Genomic DNA, 25,471 nt, shown 5'->3' on the forward strand with positions numbered 1-25,471 from the left:
GAAAATAATCATAGACATTCCAATCCATTTGACTTTTCCAATATACGGATTCGCTATTCAATTTTTGAACGACACTTGACTGGGGATCATTTGTCTTAATCTGTTGAAGGTTCCCAACTTTACATAACATTTGAAACTTCTCATCATCTGACATGAGAAACGGGTGTTTTAATGCTTCGTTAGAATATGGTCTGTCTTCAGGTTTTAGATTTAACATCCACGACAGAAGGTCCTTTAGTGTTTCATCCTCGATTTCATCCAAACCAACAGGGTTTCCATTTAACATGTTGATCAGTCTATATAGTTTAGTTCCAAAAGGATGTTTCCTTTTGTTGCAACATAATAAGCTACCATCCCTGCATTCTAAAATAATAAAAAGCGTTAGATCAAAATGCAATTTCACAACATTGAGTTTCTCTACAACTTACAAATATTTACATTCCTACACTTACATATACATCAGACCTTCTACTGTAACGGGCTTTATTTACTGAATCACCATCTTCGCAATAAGATTCAGGAGCTATCCAATGTGCAATTCTTAAGGAAGTACTGCTTTTATATGTTGAAGGGTAATTCTTCATTATTTGACTTATGCCAAAGTCAGCTATCAGAAATTTGCTTTTTGAGTCTCGCAGAACATTGGAAGGCTTCAAATCCCGATGTAGAATACAATTTGGGCCGCTATGAAGATCAGCTAATCCTTTTAAAATTTGTCTAAGAATATCAGGAAGAGCTTGTTGAAGATCATGCAAAGTAGAAGACTTAACAAAACTCTCCAATGATTCTTCACATAAGTCTAATATCAAATAAACATATTCTGTTCCAGTCTCTTCTTCTAAGTAGAAATAATTCACAACATATTTCGACTTCTTTGCATTGAATTCATTTAAAATTTTCTTTTCGTGATGTGCAAGCTGGATAAATTGATGTCGATGTATTTGTTTCACTGCTTTACCGTAACCATCCTTACCCAGTCCAAGAAAAACAAGGGTTGTATCACTTCCTTCACCAATGCAAAATTCTTCTGAGAATATTACACGCACATTGCCCACCACTTTAACCTCAACACTGGGATTGCGTCCATATTCAATCAACTTTAAAAGCAATTCTCTATGTTTCGTTGATTCCTCAATGTATTTCCACTCTTCTAGATAAAAATATTACATTCAAGGGTTAAAGAAACAAAATAAATATAACAAAATAGCTTAAACTTCCCCAATTAGGAAAGGATACTGATACGTATTAACAATTATTACGATTTTAAGAACGTATTAACAATTATGAGACATATCATAAATTTTTTAACTGGTAGCATTCGAGGTTAGCTTATACCAAACAATTAATCACAAAAAACTTCTCTCTGCAGTAATTTAATGAATTTTTGTTAAGGAGTAACCTTGCGTTTTTTGAAAATATCAAATTAAAATTTAGAGAGCATATATTTTTTAGAGTCTAAAAAATTTTCTTATACCAAAAGATTCACAAAATAGCTTCATTCAATTTTTCTTTCTATTCTTGACACTCGTCTTTTAGATAGACTATCTCATATTTGTTGCCAAACATTAGCATTGAAGTTGAATCTCTACAATTATTCTCTCAATCCTGGTTTGAACATCTTAAAGTGCCAATGAAGCAAAAATTTTCCTAGTTAAATTATGTCTATATTGATCAGAACTTTTGAAATGACAGAGTGCTTTCTGAAACCTTTTCTGCATGACTTTTTTCATTATAAAAATACTGAAGTCCTTGCAATTAGCATTTTATCTAACTTGTGACATCATATTGCATGCAAAATGAGTCCCTGCTATGTTTCAAATACCCTTTATTTTCCTAACAACTTTAGGTTGATAATGGTACGCAGTATTTTATATCATTAACACATCACAAAGAAAGAAACTCCGCCATGTTAAAATAATGTATCAGCTAATTTATCTAATACATCTTGTTCTCATTATCCTGTGTGATATCAGATAAATCAGACATAATAAAAACTTCAATATATCGAAAATGAAAAGTGATATGCATAAACTAGTAAAGAAAGTCCATCATCATATTAAAATGTCTGTTCAATGAAAGTAATGGTTGCTAAATTTTCGTTTCATAGGCATTTTATGCTTTAACTCTATATTATCTGACACGTACTGTTTCTCTTATTCATTGGCAAAGTGAACCTCGTTATCTACATTTCTGCAAATTCAAACTCTACCTCATGCTTTTTCTTTTTTCCGTGGAACATTGTTAGTATTAAAATAGAGATTTTACTGTGGTGACAAATCTGAAAATCGTTTTGAAGATGGCAAATACCATGGTAAATTACTTTTATGGTTCCCCATAGTATTTGCGTTCTTCAAAACGATTGCTAGTATTGTTTTCCCTTCGCCGAATTGAAAATGGTTATTTGCAGTTTTCAATTATTTTATTAAGCATATGATGATTTATTTGCAAGAAGCAATTTGTCTGTCATGTGTCTATTGTGTCAGGGTTTTCGTTATCGAGAAAATTTCCATTTTGAGGAAATTTTTGCCCAGGGAGAAAAGGAATCATAAAATACAATAAATTTTTCACTCCACGAAAAAAGTAAGCGATTTGAATCCTCATCATAATTTTTAGTCCTTTTGATAAAATTCTTGTCTGTTTTAGAAACTTATGAAATTGAAAAGATAAGCAACAAGAACGATGCAACCAAATGATCGAAAATCAGACTTCAAATGTTGTAACATCTTTTTTGTATATGGATGCATTTTATGTACTAAGCAGAACATTTTAATTATCTTTCGCCAACACAATCACCTTTCAAAAATTTGAAAAAGTTTGACGCACAATACAACGCTCCTTTGTAGCTCTCTTATAAATAGATTTAAAGACAGCAATTAAACAAATCATTTACATGCTTGCAAATACAAATTTTCATATCAATTTTGTATCTATCCATCTGCCTGTCAATTTATTGATCTATTTGTCTATTTGAATTATGGACCTCTATACAGTGGTCCGTGCTACAATATCTGAGAAAACATGATACAGACGTTGAATTCTGTAAGCGATATTTCAGCCGTAGTGTTATTCTTGCTCAATCTTGTGGTTTAAGTCGTAAGTGGCTTGGTCTGATTCACGTGCACTTTTAAATAGAGGTCATCAAGCCAGTTTACAATCATCAATTAAGACACAGTTTGAATCATAAATGAGATTTTTGGATTCACTTGCTCTTCTAATATATTCCAAATAATTATATTTACTTGTTTTAAGATTAGTGGGAGTAATTTATTAAAATCAATGAATAAAGTCGTTGTTTTAATGTTTTGCGATTAGTAACGTTATTTGCTTATCTATTTTGGGAAATTTTCTAGTGGAAAAAAATGATACAGAAACTTATGCTCTATGCAACTTTCAAAATTCAATTCTAAACTAGAAAATGATTTTGTGGACTTTTGAATGATGTTCACACTGAAGTGGTAATCTTCAGTATACTTAGCAAGGAGAGGGCTCAAAAAACTTGTAATTTTCTGTAAATTTAGAATTTAGAAGATCGTTTAATAAATGTGAAATTTAATGCTACATTTGTCATAATGAAAATTGTAAATAGCCTTCTTTTTACTGTGGAACTTTGAGAATTCACATCGTCAACTTGGCTAATTTTTACAATCTTGAAAATTTTTACACTATATATTTATGGTAGTAATGAATATTTTTCTCATATTTTTTCTCTTTGAATTTAAGTAAATAAAGACTGATGAACAAAGAAATGATGTCAATATTGCGTAAAAATATTATGTAATCAAATTGCTTTCGTACAACGATCACATAATTTAAGTGTAATAAAAAATGGGAAAATTCAAGATAGTATGCTTACCCTTAAGTTTTGGTTTGTTTTTCAATTCTTCATTTGACCTGACAGCTGCATGTAAACGAACAGGAAGACTGGGGAACGTTTTAAGAAAATACGCCCTGTAATCATCAATCTTATAAAATGGTTCTGGTTGTGGTAGAGGTCGTGGTGGATCGTTCCAATGCTGGTCAATATTTCGAATGAGCTTTAAGCATTCTGCCCATGAAGATTTATACTCTCTTCCATTTACCAAATATTCATAAACATCGTTATCCATTTGACTTTTCCAATTTGAAGATTCAATATTCAATTGTTGGACGATATTAGATTGGGGATCATTTGTTTTAATCGACTGTATGTCACCAACTTTACATAAAAAGTGAAATTTCTCGTCATTCGACATAAGAAATGGATGTTTCAAGACTTCGTTGGCAGATGGTCTTTCTTCTGGTTGTAGTTTCAACATCCACGACAGAAGGTCTTTTAATGTTTCATCCTTGATTTCATCCAAGCCAACAGGTTTTCCACTTAACATATTGTCCAATCTATGCCGTTTATTTCCAAAAGGATGTTTCCCTTTTGTTGCAACATAATAAGCTACCATCCCTGCATTCTAAAATAATAAAAAGCGTTACATCAAAATGCAATTTCACAACATTGAGTTTCTTTACAACTTACAAATGTTTACATTCCTTCACTTACATATACATCAGACCTTCTTTTGTAACGCGCTTTATCAACAGAATCATCATTTTCGCAATATGATTCTGGAGCTATCCAATACTCCGTTCCTTTGTTAGGACTGCTTTCATATGTCGAAGAATCATTCTTCAATATTCGACTAATGCCAAAGTCAGCTATCAGAAAGTTGCCTTGTGTGTCTCGGAGAACATTGCTGGGCTTTAAGTCCCGATGAATAATAGGATTTTCGCCACTATGAAGATCAGCTAATCCTTGCAAAATTTGTCTGAGAATTTCGGGAAGAGCTTTTTGAAGATCTTCCAAAGTAGAAGATTCTACGAAACTCTCCAATGATTCTTCACATAAGTCTAATATCAAATATACATACTCTGTTCCAATCTTTTCCTCTAGGAAAGAATAATTCACAACATATTTCGACTTTTTTGCATTGAATTCATTTAAAATTTTCTTTTCATGCTGTGCAGGCTGGAGGTAGTTATCTATACGCATTCGTTTCACTGCTTTACCGTGGCCATCATTTGTCAGTCCAAGATAAACACGGGTTTCATTATTTCCTTTGCCGATGCAAAACTCGTCTGAGAAAATTACACGTACATCGCCCACATTTTCAAGCTTCACATTGGGATTACGTCCATATTCTATCAACTTTAGCAACAGGTTTTTGTGCTTTGTTGATTTGTCAGAGCATTTCCACTTCGGAAACTGTTTTTCTGAAAATGGCATAAAAGTATTAATTTCATGAAGTGAGTGACACAAAAACAATAAACGAAAAAAGGTAGCACAAATTTCTTTAATTCCCGAAGGATTAGAATACAGAATATTAATTTTGCAAAATTAAGTTTTCATCAACCATCAAATAATCATAAACTACTTAATGATGAAATCGAAATCTGTTAAGATTATACCTAAAACTTAATTACAATAATCACTAATTTATCATAAGACGTTGAAGTAAAGTAGTAGGAGGTGAAATAATTATGATGACAGAGAAGAAAGACAATTGTTAATGTCTGCTCCGGGATAACACAATTCTGACAATAGACTTCTATGCTGAACTGAATGACCCATGTATTCCCACTCTTGCAACTGCCATTCTTCAAATGACATAAAAGTATTACATTCAGAGGTGAGTGCAACAAAACTAATCAAATTCATAAGAATAGGTACCTCAAATTTACTCAATTACAATTAAAATTTGGATAACGACTTTAAATTTTTGTAATATCTTAAGCACCAATCATTAAAGTTGTAAAAAATTAATCAATCATGCAAACATATATCTGTTAAGATTAAAGGCAAGCGATACAGAAAAAATGTTGTTTTTAATTTCATATAGCACTTTCGTTTAAACAACGCAATGCTTACAAAATGATTTTTAGTGTAGAAAAATTAAAGTTTTTGAAGCATGTAGCTATTTCTTATGCTAAAGTTTATATTTTATAGTGGAAGATATAACAAAACGGCTTTGTTTCAACAAAAGATTTTTTCACTCTTTTGCCTTTTAGATAAAGTCTTTAATCTTTGCTACTAAACTTTTAATGAAATGACAGATTAAAGAGGTCTTTACTTGTCCAACCTCCATGCTCTGCCATCTGTCTTATTCCCATTGCCACTATCTCAAAACCATACAACAATGATGGATTTTTACTGTTTTGTACACCTTTCTTTTCATATTACTTGAAATTATTTTGTCATTTAACACAAAGGACTTTTTCTCCACCCCATCCACATCACTCTACATCAACCTAAACTTCTACTTCGTGTAACCTCATTACTCATTCCTCTACATTCTAGAGCATGATCCCTCTTCTCCGTTGCATAGAAACGTTTGGCCTATGGTTATTTTACAATAACCCAAACCGTACGAATAGATAGCGTTTGTAAGTAAATTGCCAAAATATGAGCACTTTGCTAACTAAAGCTAAGACTTCGTCATTCATAATGATAAACAAGTAGAGGTTCCCCTTGTCTTCCTTCAATGTATTCATACACCTCCTATTTTTTGATTTTTCTCTACGCTTCTTACTGTGTACATAACTTATAATTGCCTCCATCCAATCTACGTAAGCCCTGTTTACATGAGACTGCAACGAAGTTAAACTTAAATGAAAATCAGAATTTTTTGCATGTTTACATGGTACCGGCACGAAATCACGAAAAATCCTCATTCGCGTAATGCCTCCTTTGCAGGCTAATTTTAATTTGCTTTTGTGCGCATGCGTTGATGCCATTTCAGACCGGTCTGAACATTAATTTGATTTTACATTGATGCCGGTTTTTCAATTCATACCGTTCTGAACTTAGTCGGATCCGTTCAGCAGGAGGTACGACTTCAGACTGCTCTGAGTTATTTTCGTAACGATCCCAGGTAAACATTTACTATAAATAATATTATGACCGACACAAGCTGGTACCGCGGTTTGACTTCGTTCCAGTCTCATGTAAACAGGGCCATACTCTACTCTACGTCTACCTCTTATTCTTGAAACATGCTCTTCTTGTGTCCTTTTCATTTACATACATACATGCATTCTGTGAATAATATTCATTCCTTATTTCTATGGAGCAATGTCAACAACTTTTAAGACAATCTTACTGCAAATTACAAGGAAGTTCTGCTTAGAAAACATGAGTAATATTTTGCATGTCACGTGGTACCTAGAAACTGTGAACATTGCGTACATAGTCACAGACACATGGTAGTGAATATACAGTAGAGACACTCCAAGAATTTTTTCGTGCAACGCATATCTCATTACGCATGTGATTACCATAGTGGCAGCCAGTCAATTGCTTTTTTTGACCAACAGGAATAACAAAATGGCTAACAGCAGCCAATAATCTAATTAGATATACAGCAGCAAGTTGCACAGGATATGGACCTACTGTATATTCCCTATAATGTTCACAGCTCTATCATATATTTTCATACGGCAATGACTGTTTTGACTTCAGAAATTTTCGAGTATTGATGTGTTCTTAGGGCAGTTTAGTAACACAACTATCTTTTTAAGTCTCTTAGAAGTAACATTCACTAGGTAAATGATGAATGTTGCCTCTAGTTAATGATCTTGGGTCACATAAAAAGAATTGGGTTAGCTATGTGACGGCGTAGCTAATTTAAACATTCAATCAGACATAAAGTTGAATATGGTGCAAAATTTCACTTTATTGTGCACGAACCTTTAAAAATTTTACTTTGCTACCAGTTTCATTATTTTTCATCAACTTCGTATGGCGAGAATCTTTGTTAAAAAATACACAAAGCACATAACGTTTTAACGATCTTTTCCATCCACACTATTCAGTATTCACATATTCTAAAGTCGATTATGATTGACTATAGAAGCTAGCAACTATATAACTAACAGAACCACTGCCTTTTATAACAAAATTAAAAAAAATATTTGTATCATAAAATTGCTAAAAGAATACCTGAAATTTTTCTAGCAAAAACAGTCCACGCTATATAACAATGTATGATAGAGCTTTGACAATGTACGCAATGTGTACAGTTTGTATCACGTGACATACGAAAATATACGTGGCGAAAGTGGTGAATTCCAATCAAACCCATAAAAACCATGTAATATAGATTGTAAAGACACTTTGAGATATTTCTTAATTGTAATTAGTGGATTGCAGTGCAGTTTATTTGTAATCATAAAATAACAGATAGGATTTTTAGATTTGTTTATATGTAAATGATGCTACACATCGATCAATTTGTGATCAAGTTGAGACGACATACAGAAAATTGTAGTTTTTTACATCAATTTTCGGAGCAGAGTCGAGACCACGTAATTTAAGTGTCAGTCGTCTGAATTAAGAATAAAGTTGTTCGAAAGGAGTTAGATTCAAAACTAGAGGATGTACAATAGATCGATAGATGCAATGGAAGCTACCGACTTTCAAGATAAAACAATTAAAACGCTTTTTAACTATATCACATTCCCATTCAATGTGAAAAATTTATTCATATCGCATCTTCCTATACTGTATCATATTTCTTAACACTAATCGTACTGAAGATGGCATTTTGTTAATGTAGAAACATGTTTGCTTATAAAAATCATCTTTTTAAATGTTTTTAAACTTGCTGCTACTCAGAAACTATGGTAAAATTTCATACTTATGCCATTGCATACATTTCGTACAAAAACAGTTTAAAATTCGATATTTCAATATTGACATTATTGTCTAAACTCTGTTGTGATGTATGCTCATTGCTCCAAGTCATTTTCAAATTTGAAAACTATGCGTAAATTGTATATAATATGAAACAAAATGTCTTTGTAGTGTGGAAACATTGCTTCTATAACAAGCGACAAATGCAAATACTTTATTTCTCAAATCGTGCATTTTTTTTAGTTCCAATGTTTAAAAGCCATTCGTCATATAGCCATATATATTTCTCATAAAAATGCAGAATATATGACTTCCTCGCACACAAGCGTAAAATTTCAACAGTAAATGATTACATGTTTCTCTTTCTGTTGCTTTGCCATAAATTATCTCGAGAAAATAGGCAACAACACATCAAAGCATAAAGGTTCCACTTGTCGTCTTTCAGTGCATCGCCTTGGTTTTCCTCTGTACACATCACTCTCTGACACCTCCCTCTGCCCTCTACTAACATACACTACTTTACCTTTACCTATACATCAATATGTTGTGTTTTGTCATACCACTTAGACACTCGTCATTTTGCTTACGTTGAATACTTTACCCAAGGTTTGCATTGAATTACTTATGATTTGTGAGTAACAAGGCATGAGTTTTACTTGCCGTCAATATTAGGGCTGCGACGTTTACTACTGGCTTCACTTGTTTCTTGATAAAGTCTTGAAGAAGTTGCTTCCATTTCATGCAAGATCTGTCAAATCAAAAAATGGTAAATGAAGCAAAAATAAATATTAGAATATTACTTGTCAAACGTCAAATTAAGACCTTGTGAAAATTTTTGCAGCTTATGCAATATAGTAAAAAGCCGTTTCACGTAAATCACATTCAATGATTTGTTATATAAAAATGAGCATGCACCAACTCTTATAGACCTTCAAAATCAGGTTTTTAACCATCTATACATCATTTTCGTCACTGTTTATCCCCAGTTTCAACTGCAATTCTTTGAAGGGCATAAAGTCAGTACATTTAGGGATGAGTTAAACTAAAACAATCAAATGCATAAGAGTTGCTCCAATTTCACCAATGTACAATGAATTTCGATAGTAAATGTGCATTTTGGACGAAAAGGAGAGCAACAAAAATTGATGAATTATAATTTTACTCATTTATCCAAACATATCTGATGCGATAAGAAGCAAGCTGACCTGAAGTTAATAAAAACTTCTGCTTATTGTGAGCTGTGTATAAAACCTTGTACGTATGATTTGAGCGTATTAAAGTTAAAGTTTTCAGAAAATATTTGTATTGTCTAAATTATTCTTGTAGAATTTATAAAGAGTTGTTAGCATCAAGTTTAATGTTTGGTTGTATCTTTTAGGTATATTTAACTACAAGCTGTTTCTGGTAATCTGAATTGGTTCGTAAGGTGGCAAAAGTTGAGTTTATCAAAATCACAAGTCAAAACGATTCCACACCCAGAATACAAAAATGTTCATTGCTGTAATTGAATTGAATAACTAGTTTATAATTAGTTAATCGGTCTAATTTTAAACAGAAGAGCCTCAAACATAGCGGAATTATATTACAATTTCTGCTGTATAAAACCATGTGGTCCAAAAGCTCTGTTTTTACAAATCAGAAATCAAAGTTTTTCAGTTTTTTTTATTTAATGCTATGAATTCGCATGTATCACCTTAGCGTTAACAGCTCGACGAAAGATAATTGCAACGTCACAAAACGACTAAATGTTTAAAAAAAAGGACTAAATATTTAAAATATTCAACGATGGCATGCATGAGTCTATTTGCAATTTCAAACTAAATTTTCTTCCTGGTTCATAAATGTCATTTCATACTATCACAAGTATAATGAAATAAACATATTTTATAAATATACCGTCCGGACCCAAAGATAAATATAATTGCATGCTAACAAGCAATTTGAATTCCTTAGCAAGCAAGCACATCATGATAAACACGCCTTACATTAGATGACAGTGATTTTTTGGTAAGCAAATTGTTTGTAATTGTAACTTTGTTTAATTGGTATACAACAACAGGATCACAAGTTGCTACGGGTACCTATGATGTATATTTATAGTACTAGGTTGAGACTAATATTTATTAAAATTGTATTAATTATATTTGACGAACAACTTTTATTTAAGATCTCATTTATACATCGTTAACACACACAATAATTCTTTATCTTTCGTCTTACAAACCTTTTACTGGTCGACGGTTGAAGCTTTGAACATTCGTTATTTCAGATATCTTGACGTTCTGATAAGTTAAGCGTCAAATGGCTTCGTCCTTTGAGTTGATACGTGGCAAATTATTTTGGGCAACTGAATTCAAAACATTAAAAGATAATTGTTATGTAAAAGCAAAGATACGGCCTTATGATTTTTATTGTTTTTATTAGCATGTTTGAATTTAATCTGGACCGAATTCATCAATGGAAATGAGAAGTGTAAATTATATTACATTATACCATTTTCAAGGTACTTTGATAGCGATTGGTAAAACACTACAGCTCGATATGTCACTTTTAATTTTATACTAGTGGTACTCTTGCCTGTTGAATAACACAATATCATTGCACAATCATATGTCATGAACGTCTAAATTGTGCTTGTTGAAATCTTTAGTATAAATGGTTTATTGATAAACATTTAAAAGAAGCTACATTTCCAAAATAATAACGTTGGTAAAAGGCAAAAATACTTTTTACAAACATAAATTAAATTATAATTAAACACATCAAGATAAACACGCCATATTTTAGATGAATGGCAGTGATTTTTGGTAAGCAGTTAATGTTTTTATTTGTAACTTGGTTTGATTTGTGTACAATTACAGGATTGCAAAGTGTTACGGGTATCTATGATGTATATTTTATAGTACTTGGGTGTGACCAACATTTATTAAAAATTTATCAATTAAATATGACGAGCAATTTTTCATTAAGATCTCATTTACAGATCGTTAACACACACAATAATTCTTTATCTTTAGTCTTACAAACCTTTTACTAGTTGATGGCTCCAAACTTTGAACATTCGATCTTTCAAATCACTTAACGTTCTGAAAAGATAAGCGTCAAATGGTTGCGTCCTTTGAGTTGATACGTGGCAAATTATTTTGTGCAACTGAATTTAAAACATTAAAAGTTTATTGTTATGTAAAGCAAAGATACGGCCTTATGATTTTTATTGTTTTTATTAACATGTTTGAATTTTATTACCGTTTCCTTGGTATTTTGTGAGTTTGTTAAAAAAAACCTTAGCTTCATAATGAGGAGTTGGTCTTACACATAAAAATTTACAATATCAGACTGTGGAACTTTTGTTTCATTTGCTTGTTTAAGTTGAATAAGACAAATTAGGCGTTCGTTGGCTTAAATGTTGGGAAAAGTAAATCTCACGCCTTGATTAGATAACATTACATTATATTCTGATAAATTAAATGAAGGAAAGTTGATATAGAATTCTTATTGTAGAAACTATAAAGATTTGTTGAGATCATGTCCGATGTTTTGTTGTATCATTTAGGTATATTTCAAGCTGTTTCTGGTAATCAGAATTGATCCGTAAGATGGCAAAAGTTAAGTCTATTAAAAGCACAAATCAAAACGACTTCACACCAAGAATATAAAAATGTCCATTGCTGTAATTGAATTAACTAATTAGTTTATAATTAGTTGATTGGCATAATTTTAACCCAAAAATCCTCAAACGTGGTCGAACTAAATTAGTCAAGAACTGTAAACTGAATAGATTTTTTTATATATAGACATATACACCACCTCCATATGGTCCAAAAGCTCTGTTTTCATAAACAATATTATACTCAGATATCTCAAGATTACAAGTATCATGTAAGCTATTTTTCTGCGATGAACACTACATCGGTTTTCTTGCTTGGCAGCGAAATCGCGAATTATTTTGAGCTTTTGTCATAGAATAGAGAATATATAGAAGGGCAACTCGCAGGTGAAACGCGTGCATATTTTCTGTGCGCATGCGTTAGGTCCGCCATTACTCTGGCCAGTAACTTGACGCTGGCGTACTATAAAATAATATTGGAAAAGTGCGATTTTGGGATAATAATCGCCTAAAACGCAAACTGTTTTGGAAGATCATGGAATTTTATGACAAAACGTGAAAGAAATAAGGTGAGAGACCATTATTTAATTGCTGGCAAGTCCGTAAAGGCTTTTTATTGGTAAAAATTACATGTTTCAATGTAGGGTGTTTATTTTACTGCTATAGAGTTGTCAGTATGTTAGGTGAATAGAAGTCCAGAAGTAAAATCTCTTGCGTTTTCGTCCATTCTGAATTATAAATTTCAAACTTTTGAGGTGTTATTATAAATGTATTATTTAAAACACAAACTTGTCAGAGTTTTACTTGTACCAACGCTGTAATATTTCAGGTTGCAACTTGCCAACTTGCTAAACTATAAATCAAGTTAATCAACCAGCTAACCAAGTAATCCAATGATGATTCATAATGCTTGTGTGTGAATTATAACTGATAATAATTTGCAACATTCAGTTTCAAACCATGGAGGGTTTGTTTATCATTTTAAGCATGAGTGAAATGTTAATATGTTAATAGTTGGGCATTTTTAATACCAAATGTAGTTTTAGTGAGGTATACACTCTGTTTGCCTTATATATAAATTTTGCCTTGCTGTGATTTGTGCCCTTTTAAATTTATTACCAATAGTTATGATTGATTTTCTGATATTTTTTTCTAGTTGTTATTTTGGCATTCAGTTCTCAAGTGAGGATTATGTTGCAAGTGTCTTGTGTTATGTAGTTTTAGTATGTTGGATGCCATTGCATATGTGTCTAGTTTTCTTCTAATGAAGAGTTTCAAACTCCACTCTTGTCTGAAATGCACCAATGCTCTTTTTTATCTACTGAACTGGATGATAGCAGAAAGTTCTTCTGCCACTTTAAAGCATTGAATGAAAAGAAATCTGATTTAGGAGAACTACAATCACCATCTTCTCCTTATCTGGAATACATCACCAAACTTGAAGACACATTTATTAAGACGTTTTCTGTCTACACAAAGAGCGAAGGTGTTGGTCGAAGTATATTAGACACCGTCAAGTCCATACCAAAGGAATTTGATTGCTGTACAGACAGTGGCGTAGCTAGGAAAAATAGTCACTCCCGCCAATCCATCTCGCGCCGGAGGCGCGACCCCACTAGGGGGGTCCGGGGGCATGCTCCCCGGAAAATTTTGAAATCCAGAGCCTTGGAAACAGCATTTCCTGCGATTTCGAGGGCGAATTATTTGTTGTACAATAATTTATAAAAACCCATTTTTGTTAGCTGCATTCTTAATGTGGCAATCGTTGAAACTGCAACTAGTTAAAAGGTACTAAAGGTGGCTCAGAGAAACGTTACGCAGGAGACAATTGTCCCCTAAAACATAATTTACTCATCACTGCCCTGCATAAACAGAAGAAATTTGTATTAGCACAAAAATAATATAGTATACGACACTTCTAAAGTGCATAGAGAGAGATTTTTCTTAGCATTCTACTTGTTAGTTTAAACTTGTTTAGATTGGGGCAAGTAGACAGGGATGGCTTTATTCTTTAAAGTTATGCTTAATTTTCTCAATGAAGTACCATGTATTATACGAACAAATATCAAAACACATACTATACTCATCATTTATAAAGAAAGGCCAGCCTCCTGGTTTTTCTACAAATTTTCAACCACCTCGTTATGCAACACCTCTGATTCCTCTTTCTTTTCAATGATATCTTTGTGAATAGATATTCTACACAAAGAGCTAAGCCGACCTTGACCCATTCTATTTCTTAAATAGCTTTTACCCTTTTAAGCAAGAAAACGACCTCTCTACTGAAGCACTTGCCACTGCCAACACACCATTCAATTTTAACAAATTTACCACTTGACCTAAACTCGACTGGAGATTAAATTTGAAGATGTATTTAAGAACCTCATTACTGCACTCTTTGTGAAAGTCCTTGTCGTTGTAAATGAAGGAAAGTTGACTCTCCAAAGTTTGGATGTCAAAAAGAGGACTATACTTATCTTTGAGAAGATTGATCTTCTCCTGTGGAACTATGCCCTTCCATGTAGTAAATAGTTTAGGATTTACAAGGTCTAAAAACTCGAACTGATTAATATCTTGAAATCGTTCACTTAACATGCCTTTAATGGAATCAATAATCTCAAAATAAAGCTGCTTGTAATTGTATCTGGTTGCTGGTGGGCCTACTTTTTCTAGTGCAGTTTGGTAAAACTCAGTGAAAGCTTGATCTGTGCGAAGTGACACAATAAACTGCTTGAAATTGTGCACGTCTTGTTAATGTTCTGATTGTGGTGGCTTTGTGTGATGTAGGCCACCACAATCAGAACATTAACAAGACGTGCACAAATCATATGTGATTCACCGGACGCTCTACAAAACGAAAACAACTATCTCAAACGTGTTTTTGACAAAAACAACTATAACTCTGACTTTATCAAACGCAACACTCACAAACCCAACGAACCCAACGAAACGAACAACTCAGTGACGACAGCAACGATACCTTACATCAAAGGTACGTCTGAGACTATCTCGCGTATCTTACGACCATACAACATACGTGTCGCACATAAACCAATCACAACATTACGACAAGTACTAACGAACATAAAGGACAAAGAACAACCCAACGAACGACAAGGTGCAGTTTACAAAATAAACTGCTCCGACTGCCACGCCTCCTATATCGGGGAAACTGGCAGGAACTTAAACATAAGACTTACTGAGCACAAACGAGCTACTAAGAAACAAGACAAAACTAATCACATTGCCGAACATCACCGAATCACAAAGCACAACATTGACTGGGACTCGGCAAAATGCATCACTTACAGTACTGACTATAGACAACGGCTTACATTAGAAAGTTGGTATACCAACTTGGAACACACCCCCCCCTGAACAGATCACAGCAATTACCGGCACCTTACAAACGACTTATTCACAATACAGACAAACGATCAACTAAAAACATTACACTTCAAACTAATTCACAATGACAATACACAATTGACACCCACACACTACAACTAAAAACGTCACACCTAAATCACACATCACAACTAAAAATAAAATATTTCACTTCACACTAATCCACAATGACAATACACATTTCCTGCACATTTCCTGTACACACAATACAATGACGTAAGAACCAGACAACAAATACGGCTAACCTGACGTTTACTCCTCATTTGACTCTGAAGATGACTACCGCTAAGGTTGTCGAAACGTCAGTCAACAACATCAAAAACAGTCCTTCTCAGGACTTTATTAACCTGGACGATCATCATTTACAAACATATAACGATACTCCCGGGTTCAAACCATTTACTTTATAACAAATCTTGAGATTTTGCTGTATTACGATTACGACCACCTAATAAAAGCGTAAATATGAACGAATAAAACATAATATTACAAATTGTTCGTGAAATAATGTATATCTTATGTCCAAATAGAATATTTATTATTTTTTTGGGAAATTTCTACTCCCGCCGGGCGGGAGTAGCGGGACCGCTAGCTACGCCACTGTGTACAGAATTCCCATTTGAGTTCTTGCAGAAACTTTTTGTAAGAATGCGCATTTATTACGCCATAAAATTTGCGAACCGCATATTCGCAACAACTAAAAAGAAAGACGGAAAGTACATTAAAGTCACACACCTTTGAGGGGTTTTTGCATATAATTTTTTGTCCTTTATAAAACTAAATTGAAAACAAAAGCTTTTGATATCACAATAATATATTTAACATGTAACATGTAATACATCGAAGTTCATTTAAGTCCTGAGGACTTGTGAACCTCAGAACCTGTTCAAGCTTTCCGACTGAATTTCGCTATAAATATATTAAATAAATGCATTTGTTACATGATATATACAAAATACTTGCCTTTTTATTTCAATTTCTTTCAAAAAGATGCCAAAAACAGCCAACAGCTCAAAAAATCTACATTTTAACCCACTTTACGGCTTCCACGCCATATATTTTCATAGTAAATGTTGTACACTTTACTGGCCAGAGTAATGGCGGCCGTCACATTTCCGGTATGCGCGAAACAAACTGCGCGCCACGCTTACATCAAAGGTTACCGACGAGAGTTGCCCTTCTATATATTCTCTATTCTATGCTTTTGTTTTTAAATGTGAAGCCTAATTATATATGCAAAATGCACTTCCGGTTACCCACTAGAGATACAAATTACTATAGAAATGTTTGGCGGATAACGTTTACAAACAAAGATTTTCGAATATTTAATGGCATTTCGCAAAGTATTACTTATCTCAAATATCTGTCATGGATAAATAAAGTTATTTAAATCAATTTGACATCAAAATTATTTCGATACCTGTAAAATATCGGCGTTCGTGTTCCTTTGAAAATCGCTCGTGCAAGAATAGAATTTGCCAAATAGTTGTCAAGACAAGATAATGCACAGCTTGCTTTCCAAGTTTAGAGGCAGTTATGATCTAAAATATGTTTCAATGCTTAAAATTGTGGTAAGTACCTTTATTTTATCATTCTTTATAATCTAGAGATTGTCGTATGTTACTTTTGCCGTAACTTTATGAGTCCGGGTATATTGGTGTAGGAACAAACAAATTTACTAAGCTTAGTTTATTCTTAGTTTTCATTTCTATTTTTATTTTATAAAGATAATATTATCACTACACCTTGCTATAGCATTTGGATATGGTATTCATCAGTACGTATGGTTGTTATTGTCATAACATGCAGGGGCGGATCTAGGGTATGTCAAATCATTCACGCGACTGATGTTTATAGTTCAAAAATTACTTATCAAATTTAATGATTACAATTTTTTGTGATCATTGAATTCCCGATGTATAATCGTATGAATTTCATTGTCAAAATTCTGTTTTATATCTGAAATCGTACGTAAATATCACGTTTTAGCATATCTGGAATTATATTAACTGACTGACTAATAAGTGGTGATGATTAATATTTTTTAACATGGGGTTATGTGATACATTAGGTATGATACATACATGTAAAGAAGAGAATAAGTTACAAATGGTTGAGGAGACATATAAATTACCATGACCTGTGAATGAGAATTATCATTTTTTGATTAAAACATTTTGCTAAATGTCGTGATCACCAGCACTTAGGGGGAATGGGTTGTAACATTAGGATATGGCTGTAGTAATCTGTTCAATAATATTTTTAACAATGACCATGAACATTCACAACCTTTACAAAAATCAACTTGAACCATTGCAAGTCCTAAACAAAGTTCTTTCTCTTTAAAAGTTGGCTTTAATGATTGTGATATTGGGGAAAATGACCGTGCTGTTTCTGGTGAAGTTGATATTTTAGATGTTTCTTTTTGCCATGGAAAAGCTGATTTTTTAGTACATGTGAATGCAGATATTGGGGAAAGGCATTTTTCTGATTCTTCTGATTTTGAAGATGATAGTTTAAATGTTTCTTTTCAAGATGGGTTAGTTGATTGGGTGAATGAGTACCCAATTAAGCAAAATGCTGTTGATGGCTTGCTAGCTTTTAATAAGGATAATGGTCATCCAAATTTGCCTAGTTGTGCTCGCACTTTGTTCCATACATCAAGATGTATTCCCATTCAGAAAAAATCTGGCATGGATGTGTACTTTTCTTTTGGTGAACAATTGTTAAAGCATTTTCATAAGCATCCTTGTGAAACAGTTAAGAACATTTATCATCTTGAAATCTCTTTAAATGTTGATGGACTTCCTTTGTTTAAAAGTTCTGCAAAAAATGTATGGCCAGTGTTGTGTGCCATTTTTAATATCAAACCTGTTGTACTGTTTCCTATTGTCCTAACACAGGGGTCTCCAAACGTTACAGCCAGAGGGCCACATGAAATTTTCATTCAGCATTTTGAGGGCCGACGAACCGTATACCGCTGATCGAAGAACGAGTATTTTAATAAAACGAAGTACATAACACAAGTTTCATTATTTAAGAAAGTATTTATTCAAAAATTAAACATTAAAGGTTAAATTTCAACCAAGAGTAATATCATAACAAAATCACAATTAGTCTGTTCAGTTTTCTCAATGTGAGTGGTGAAATTAGCTTTTTGATGACAAAATTGTAAAAAAGTCTAGCTTTAGGTTTGACGTCCCAAGCATTAGAGGAGCCCTCAGATTTTCATCTCACATGTTTGTTCTATAACTGTTTTTCATATACTTCATTCTAGAAAAAGTTTTTTTACACAGGTATGTGATGCCAAACATAGATAGCTGTCCTGCAGTAAAATGACTCAAATTTTGATAGTTCTCTTTCGGTTCTCTTTCTTTAAATTCTTCCCTCAGAAATTCATTTGTTTGTTGAAGTTGGGACAAAAATTGACGTTGGGACAAAAAAGCCACTCTTAGTAGTTGGCTTGCGTCATAACGTGAACTTTCTGCATAAAGTTAATTTTGTGTAATAATATTTTTTCTTCAGTGTCTCTGCGGGCCGTATTGAGAGGCCCAACGGGCCGCATCTGGCCCGCGGGCCGTAGTTTGGAGACCCCTGTCCTGACATGTGGTGACTCCAAGCCAAAAAAATTCGAGTTTTAGGATGAGTTTATAGAAGATTTGAAGGGTATTCTAGAGAGGGTAGTCCAAGATGGGGAAAAGGTTCTGACTGTTACAGTAAGGGGCATTGTTTGTGATGCTCCTGCAAGAGCACTTGTTAAAGGTACAAAATTTTGTACTGCTTATTTTGGTTGTGACAAGTGTACACAAAAAGGGAAGTGGCTTGGTCGAGTGACTTACTCTCAAAATATTAATATGGAATTGCGCACTAATATTTCCTTTAGAAAGCAGATACAAGAAGAACATAATCGCTTTGTAAGCCCTTTCTGTCACTTGCCTGTTGATATGGTAAAACAATTTCCAATTAACTACATGCATTAACTGTGTCATTGCGTAAATTGATTATGGTTTGGATGAGGGGAAATTGCGCTGCTAAAATGTCTGTTGCATGTAGAGGCTGTTAGTAAAAAATTGGTGGAGCTTAAACCATTTATCCCCTCTACATTTGTGCGAAAACCTAGGAGTTTAATGGAGGTTGACAGGTGGAAAGCTACAGAATTCAGACAGTTTCTTTTGTACACAGGCAAAATTTCTTTCAGCCGTCAATGAAATCTTATCAACAAATTCTAGAAGTAAGTACTGTAGTCGCAATGCAATAGGTCATTGCTTTATTCAAAGGAGTGCAGTTTTCACATATTGCTACGTTGCATTTAAATCTAATGAGTGATTTTGCTTTTTAGATTTGCCGGAGTACAGCGAGCTGATCTCCCTTGCAGAAAAAGGTATAAGCGCTATTATAGTCCTTGTACAAGTGGACAATTTTTTACAGAAACATGCATGTATAAAATTTCTCTTTTCATACTAATATAATGTTGATCTAAATTTATATGATGGTGAACTAGCACCAGAAATCCTAAACACAAAGGATCATGCAATAACCTCCCTGTCTACTAGAAGGACACCATCTCAGCGTAGTGGTAAGTTTTCTGTGATCAGAACTGACTAATCAGCAACTTTTATATAATATGTCGACTGAAATGTTGAAAAAATTTTGATTGATTCTTTTTAAATAACTTGAACATTCGTATTGTAAATTTACTGTTTTTCTACGTCCATCGCTGCATCATAGGGCTTATGTACGTTCTACAGGTGCTGTAGGCGTTGATCCTTTAAAATATTGTTGTAATTAGTTGAAAAAATGTTAGTAATAGTTAAAATTGCAGTTGTATTCACCACGATTTAATCAAAATACATTCGTTCAAATCTAATTCTCAGCGTTTGCTATCAAACTACTAATTGAAACTTCCTCGAGATTTTTATTTTAGTCACCTATCTGTTTCTGACTTTTGAAACTTGCAGTGCCTTAATTTAAATGACGTTCTGTCGTTCAATAAAGATATATGTTAAACCCAGTACGTGTCTTCTCTGTAGATACAACCAACGTCTCTTCACAAGGAATTCCTACAACTAACACAACAAGAGAAAGACATTCTCAACGAAACAGTGGTGTCTTAGGCAAGCTTTTCTTACAATTCATTATTGCATGTCTTGTTGTTACGTATTCCTTTACGTTCATTTCGTGTCGTTTGAAATTTTTTTTTCTTCACAACTAACTGCAACATGTGATTACTTTGCAGATGCGCATGACCTTTCATTGCACGAAACGCCTTTGACAAGTTTTATGAACATAACACCTGCAGGAAGACGTTCTCAACCAAACGTTAATGGTTCTTTTTCTACAGTATATAGTTTTTGAATAGCGTTGTTATTATGTATGCGTATTCAATTAGCAACTTGATGCGAGTTTTATTTGAATTTTCTTGTTAGCATGTTGTAAGGTTTTATATTTTTAAGATATTTCGTAGATTATACAAAATTATTCTATTATTTTCTGATCTATCTTGTAGTCTTCCAAAGATCAGTTCTCACCAAACTGGAAACATTAATTGATAAGCAAGAAGAAGCGTTGTCAAGATTGCGTGCTCTGTTAAGCGTTACGAAAGGTGTAGACGAGCACAAAATTTTGGAAGATGTTGTACCTAATCCTTAGATTCGGTTTAAGAACTTGAGGAGCTATCCTCTAGTCTTGATGAAAAAAAGTCCAGAAGAAAGTTGGTAAGTTTTGGAAAGTTAACCACCCATACGTATTTAATAATATTTATTGGCACTGCCTATTTTTTATGCATGACTCTTTCAAAAGTTACGTAAAAAAATGTGACCAAGGAAGGCATAGCTCTTCCCCTTTATCGGTTTGGAAACGTGAAAACGATTGTTTCATTTGCAATTAGCTACGTAACATAATATTGACTTTTTTTCTACCATTTCTGTTTGAAAATATGCACGTTTGTCAAAGTCCGAAACGTAATTTTAATGACGATTTTCGTGACGTTTAGGGGTCAGATTATCTGATTAAACTATATGAATCTAGCATCGTATTTTTTGTGAGAGAATTGTCGTGTTCTTATTGATTTAAATACGTTAAGCTACTTCAAACGGCTCTTAGGAGTGTGTCGTTTTATTTGTGCTAAAAAATTTTAACGAAGAAACTGGTTTTTCTAAAAGCTCTCAGCATTCACTTTGGATGGTTTTGTCTTGCAATTCGAGATCAAAATGATTATCTATGTATGTCTAAATTGAACTTTTCCATATAATTTATCTTTTACTCTCTTTACTAGCTGCAGTTTTTGGTAGCACTGTGCGCAAACACCTGTACAAACAGTGTTAGAAGAATTATGACAAAGCTAGGAACAAATAATCTATGGTTCCAATATAGTTTACAAGGCAGAAAGTCGAAGCGACCATTTCAGCACCTTGCCCTCTGCAAAGTTATAACAAGTAAGCACAATTAGACGATAATGATTGCGGTAGCAGTACCATGTTTTGTCTCTTTTTTCTCGTTGATGAATTGGAAAAACAGCCATTTATTTTGCTCCTTGTCATAAGGAATATTGTTGCAAGTTTCAAAAGCTAATACATTAAACTGTTTTGCATGTGTCACTATAATGAATTGTTTATCATTCAGCTTACGAAAATGATTTAGTGTTTTATCTATGCAATTTATTTAAAGTATGTCTTATCTGTTTCGTTTCACTTGTTAGAAGCCTGCCTCAAAGCTCATAAAAGATGCAGCGAGGCCAACGTTGCAGAGCAAATTGCCGAATTTTTAAAATATGCTCCAGGCAAGCAAGGTGGTTCTAGATTTAAGGTATTTTGTCATTATCATCATAGATTGCTTGGTAAAGTATATAGATGTCATTTTTTCTTTGTTTGATTTTCTCAACTTAGACAGGGAGAACTGAACTTAATTTACTCCGTAATCTCATAGTTAACAGATTTGTATTTTCTTGTCTGTGTAAGTTGAGAAAAAGCAAAGTGGAAAAAACACATATACGTAATGCGTACTTTAAAAACGTTCATTGTAATGCAGGTATTAGATTTGTGCAAGTTTTAAATTTTGTTAACTCAAACTGCATGATTAGATTTATAATATACGATTTGCTTAGCGTGATATTAAACAATTATTGAATGAAATAGTATATGAATTAAGACTTAAAAGGCCAAGGTTTGTTCAATCTACCAACGCTGAGGCAGATAGACACATCGATGCCTTGATAATTCCTTATATTACGTGAAAACCCAATTCAATAATTGTTTTATTATTTATATAAAAAAGACAGTGTTGGTTAAATGTGAAAAAGGTGCGGTAACGATTAAAGTTTTGTTCTCTTGTTTTGTTTCTCGTGCGTATGAGATGACGTTGTAGCGCGAGATAATTTCTTATATCCGACGTACGTACGTAGTGGCATTCATATAAGTGGATTTATTTGATTGCTTTTAAGTGAATAAAAGTAAAAAATACTTTGATCCATCCACAGCAGACGATTCAGTTTTCCATTTAAATGGCATCTCTTACAGACAAATATGTCAATGTTGTTGTAGGTGGTAAGACATATAAAAATGATATATAGACTACCATTTTCTAATAATCATATATGTTATTTTCTTGCAGGTCCGAAAAGGCAACTTATTGGAATCGACTTAATAAGCAGATTTTTGTAAATATGTATATTAAAACACGCACTGCAAAATAGATGAATTAAAAGTTGATTATATGGAAATTAAACTTTAGTTCGTATCATTGGAAAGGATGTTTTATGATTTCACCAATAATGCATCGTTAATTGTATGTTAAATGAATGTCGGATAAACGTTGGATAAACCTCGGGTTTAGGTTGAAAATACGTTACATCCCAACGTTTATCCTAACGTCACCACCACGTTCCTACGAGTTCCCAAAATCATGTTGTCTCAACGTTGGTCCTCGACGTTGAGTGAACGTTCGACGAACGTTGGTAAAACGTTGAGACAACGTGATTTTGCTAGCTGGGTAAGCACTTCAGGAAAATTTTTTTTGTCTATGGAAGTTGGAGATACGTACGTCAACGCCATATTTCCGAGGGTCTCCATTTCAGTACTTTTTCGTAGGCCATTTTGATCGTTATGGTAATTTTACTCAAAAACAGTTGAGATTGCTTAATTCATGTAAATGAAGTTCATAAATACAAACTCTCGTACCGGTTAGCAATTTACTTATTGTATGTCATCGGATTTTGTACTCTTCATACTCAATTCATAACTATATCTGATGTGACTACAAATCTTACATAATTATACACAATTATACCTATGTATAATATGGCTGTATTCAGAAATTAACTTTTAACTAACTCGTATATTTACAATACGCAAAAGTGAGGCAAATGTATAGGTTTGTCAGCACTTTCGCTGTCATGGAATAATGGAAATTTTTAAATTAGTAAAATAGAAGAGTTGCTGTACACAAATAATACAAAGCATTTGTGGATATGCACACGAAAGATCTCTAGAATGGAAAAGCAAGGATGTCTCAACACTATAAACATGGGGTGTTTACATAGGTGCGTATAAAGTATAGCAGCTCAAAAAATTGGAAAACGTATGCAACAGTTGTTAGCAAAAAATTCCAAAATTTTTGACCTGCACGTGACCTGATACCTGCCTACATGGGATTTTTCCTTTGAAATAGGTATGCAAAGTACGTGTACATGTTTCATGTTAGCCTGTCAAAGGTTTTGGAATGTGTAACAACTATTTAGTTTCTTTCAATAACATTTCATACTTCCCCGTTGATTATCAGCCGATCGCAACTAATACAAGGTAAATCTTACAAAAAAAAGTCTTTGAAAGAACACATTTCATATTTTTGGAAACAAGCGAAATACAACATCCAAACTACGTATTGGTTAACACATTCGAGCGACGTTATAATGGGAGCAAGCAATATCAAAATAAGAAAGTATTAAAACCTGAAACATATATTTATGTGCGCTTGACCTTTAAAATTTCAACTTTTTGTTGGGAATGCAACGCTTAGATAAAGCTAAATTAATTAATGTTTGATATTTCTGACAGGGCGGATTTATATCTATAGGCTACAAAAATACCATACTACAAATCATACTTTATATTATTGTTAAAAATTCACCAAAAATTAACACGAACATGACTATTGAATAGCGACAATATACATCCAAACAACGTCACAGAAATTTTGTTTCTCCATAAACATACAACATGAATTGTGAGAGAACAACGCTCAATTAAAATCCCGTCGCTTACGCAAACGTTACATGACTATTATTACAAAATTTTGAATACTTACGTAGATATTTAGGAGTACAAATATTCGTTCTTGCATACAGCTTGAAGTTGCCGTGTTAAGCTCGACTCTTTACAAACGAACAAAAAATTGGGGGAAACCCTAACGCTTTAAGGGGAGTCCCGAATAAAATGGCGCGTGATCCAATTTCAATTAATATATAATAACACAAGTCTACTCAAAAGTAGAAAGCCTTATACGCTACAAGTCACGGGCTTGTGACCGGTATAGGAGAGTTAAAAGGTGAAAGGTTTATCATAGATTAATCAACTGAATATTCCTGCTCATTTTTGTTTGGAAGCATGCTTAACAGTTCATATGAGCAAAGCTCGAATTCCATATTAAATATCAGTAACATAATCCGGTGTAAATGTTAGACAATACATCATTGACCATCAGTGAAAGCATCCCGCTTTCCACAGGAAAAGAATGAATCTAATATCGATGTTAATATATATTATTTCCTAAACATTGCATACCATAGAAGCCCATGCTAAATC

General features: G+C 33.3%; 2 protein-coding genes and 1 long non-coding RNA gene across 8 annotated transcripts; 2 read left to right on the forward strand and 1 right to left on the reverse strand.

The window, feature by feature from the left end:
* Window positions 1–4: 4 nt before the first annotated feature.
* LOC124449664 (serine/threonine-protein kinase/endoribonuclease IRE1-like) lies at window positions 5–25,053 on the reverse strand. 5 transcript variants are annotated; one of them, XM_047000614.1, is made up of 9 exons: window positions 24,975–25,053; window positions 17,095–17,215; window positions 11,687–11,745; window positions 10,884–11,006; window positions 9,320–9,407; window positions 4,532–5,241; window positions 3,854–4,442; window positions 453–1,150; window positions 5–363 (listed from the first exon to the last, which is right to left on the reverse strand). In XM_047000614.1, exons 5-9 carry the CDS (start codon window positions 9,393–9,395, stop codon window positions 292–294), a joined length of 2,145 nt encoding a protein of 714 aa, XP_046856570.1. In that variant the 5' UTR covers window positions 9,396–9,407; window positions 10,884–11,006; window positions 11,687–11,745; window positions 17,095–17,215; window positions 24,975–25,053; the 3' UTR covers window positions 5–291. The 5 variants fall into 5 exon arrangements, with proteins under 5 accessions (XP_046856570.1, XP_046856571.1, XP_046856569.1 ...); XM_047000615.1 differs by lacking the exon at window positions 17,095–17,215; XM_047000613.1 differs by lacking the exon at window positions 17,095–17,215 and having other exon boundaries at window positions 11,687–11,810.
* On the forward strand, window positions 11,537–12,469 carry LOC124449755. The gene is made up of 2 exons (XR_006949574.1): window positions 11,537–11,569; window positions 12,213–12,469. It is a non-coding gene; the product is annotated as an uncharacterized LOC124449755 (long non-coding RNA).
* Window positions 19,315–23,418, forward strand: LOC124449687. Of its 2 annotated transcripts, XM_047000650.1 has the most exons (10): window positions 19,315–19,436; window positions 19,857–19,905; window positions 20,014–20,055; window positions 20,155–20,250; window positions 20,705–20,788; window positions 20,911–21,000; window positions 21,181–21,388; window positions 21,949–22,108; window positions 22,372–22,478; window positions 23,283–23,418. In XM_047000650.1, the coding sequence occupies exons 1-7, from the start codon at window positions 19,410–19,412 to the stop codon at window positions 21,321–21,323; spliced, it is 531 nt and encodes a 176-aa protein (XP_046856606.1). In that variant the 5' UTR covers window positions 19,315–19,409; the 3' UTR covers window positions 21,324–21,388; window positions 21,949–22,108; window positions 22,372–22,478; window positions 23,283–23,418. The 2 variants fall into 2 exon arrangements, with proteins under 2 accessions (XP_046856606.1, XP_046856607.1); XM_047000651.1 differs by lacking the exons at window positions 21,949–22,108; window positions 22,372–22,478; window positions 23,283–23,418 and having other exon boundaries at window positions 20,911–21,014; window positions 21,181–21,240.
* Window positions 25,054–25,471: the final 418 nt, after the last annotated feature.

Source organism: Xenia sp. Carnegie-2017, unplaced genomic scaffold (genome assembly GCF_021976095.1).
Source record: "Xenia sp. Carnegie-2017 unplaced genomic scaffold, XeniaSp_v1 HiC_scaffold_23, whole genome shotgun sequence".
Lineage (NCBI taxonomy): Eukaryota > Metazoa > Cnidaria > Anthozoa > Malacalcyonacea > Xeniidae > Xenia > Xenia sp. Carnegie-2017.